General features: G+C 24.2%; 1 protein-coding gene across 1 annotated transcript in view; it reads left to right on the top strand.

Annotated features, from left to right (window-relative positions):
- The first annotated feature begins 1,409 nt into the window (after positions 1-1,409).
- LOC137651006 (uncharacterized) overlaps positions 1,410-1,652 on the top strand; it is a 369-nt gene continuing 126 nt past the window's right edge. The window contains exon 1 of the mRNA XM_068384145.1: positions 1,410-1,652. This exon is cut by the window's right edge and continues 126 nt beyond it. Within this exon, the coding sequence (XP_068240246.1) occupies positions 1,410-1,652 (243 nt within the window).

Here is a 1,652-nt window from a genome sequence, read left to right as displayed (position 1 = left end):
TATATATATATATATATATATATATATATATATATATATATATATATATTTATATATAAATATAAATATATATATATATATATATATATATATATATATATATATATATATATATATATATATAAATATATATATATATATATATTTATATATAAATATATATATATATATATATATATATATATATATATATATATATATATATATATATATATATATGAATATATATATATGTATATATATATATATATATATATATATATATATATATGTATATATATATATATATATATATATATATATATATATATATATATATATATATATATATATATATACATATATATGTATATATATTATATATGTATATATAAAGATACATATATATATATATATATATATATATATATATATATATATATATATATATATATATATATAATTTACATATATTTATATATATATATATATATATATATATATATATATATATATATATATATATATATATATATATATATATATATATATATATATATATATATATATATATATATATATATATATATATATATATATATATGGGAACTGGAGTACTCCATGGGAATGTGTTGTCACCTATTTCGTTTATCCTCCTCATGGACGTTGTGATCCGCATAACAATCGGACATGGTGGAGAAGGATTGGACTGAATTGGTGATAGGAAATTAGCACACCGAGAGTATGCTAATGTGTCTATCCTTGTTAGCAGAGCAGCACTAGCAATGCTTGCTTACCAGAATGCATAAAATATCAATCGATGTTGGACTCATCATAAATAGAAGATAGACAGATGATGAGAACTGAGTATACAATGGAAGACGGAATATCATTGGAAAGAGAAAGGATTAATGAGGTAGAACCAGTTAAGTATTCAGGAATTATGACCTCTAATATATGGTCAACGGACCCCATGTTTACAAACGTCCTAAAACTGCATTCAATAATAATGAACCAATTACAATGAATTTCTACATAGAGATTGTATGAACATGGAAATTTATTTCGGGCTATATTAATTTGGAAATTTTTCTTTAAAAAGGGGTTTAATGGGTTTTGCTCCCCCCTCCCACACACACAAGTATACGCTCATTTTTTTCCATGTGATGAAATGTATAAAAACATACAGATTACTTGATGATTGTCTTTTGTAATTTTTTTTCAGTTTTCTATGAAATGATGCCATCCGAAAAGAGATTCTACTGAATATTTATTGGGTAACTGTTGCGTAATTTTTTTTCCCCTACAAAATGATATCACTAAAAAAGATGTTCTCATTCAGTATATCCGATAAGGCAATTTTGGTGAAAAGAAGATTGCAGGAAACAGAAGAGCAGAGGAATTTATGGAAGGAAACAATTGCATGAAGAATGCCAGCTAGACGTGACACCCAGGATGGAGAACAAAGAAAAACTCATGCAAGTAGAATGGTAGCTAGCTATATAGCAGAAAATAAAAAGCAGATGGATTCAAGAAGGAACACTAATATAAGCAGTATAGCAGCTAGACGTGGAGCCGAAGATGAAGAGCAAAGACATTTATTAAGGAACACCCATATAAGTGGAATGTCAGTTAGACGTGAAGCAGAATACGAAGAGCATAAGAATATAAGA

The sequence above is a fragment of the Palaemon carinicauda genome, chromosome 12 (genome assembly GCF_036898095.1).
Source record: "Palaemon carinicauda isolate YSFRI2023 chromosome 12, ASM3689809v2, whole genome shotgun sequence".
In the NCBI taxonomy this organism is placed as follows: domain Eukaryota; kingdom Metazoa; phylum Arthropoda; class Malacostraca; order Decapoda; family Palaemonidae; genus Palaemon; species Palaemon carinicauda.
The sequence above is the reverse complement of the archived record's forward strand: the minus strand, read 5'-3'. Positions and strand labels throughout refer to the sequence as shown.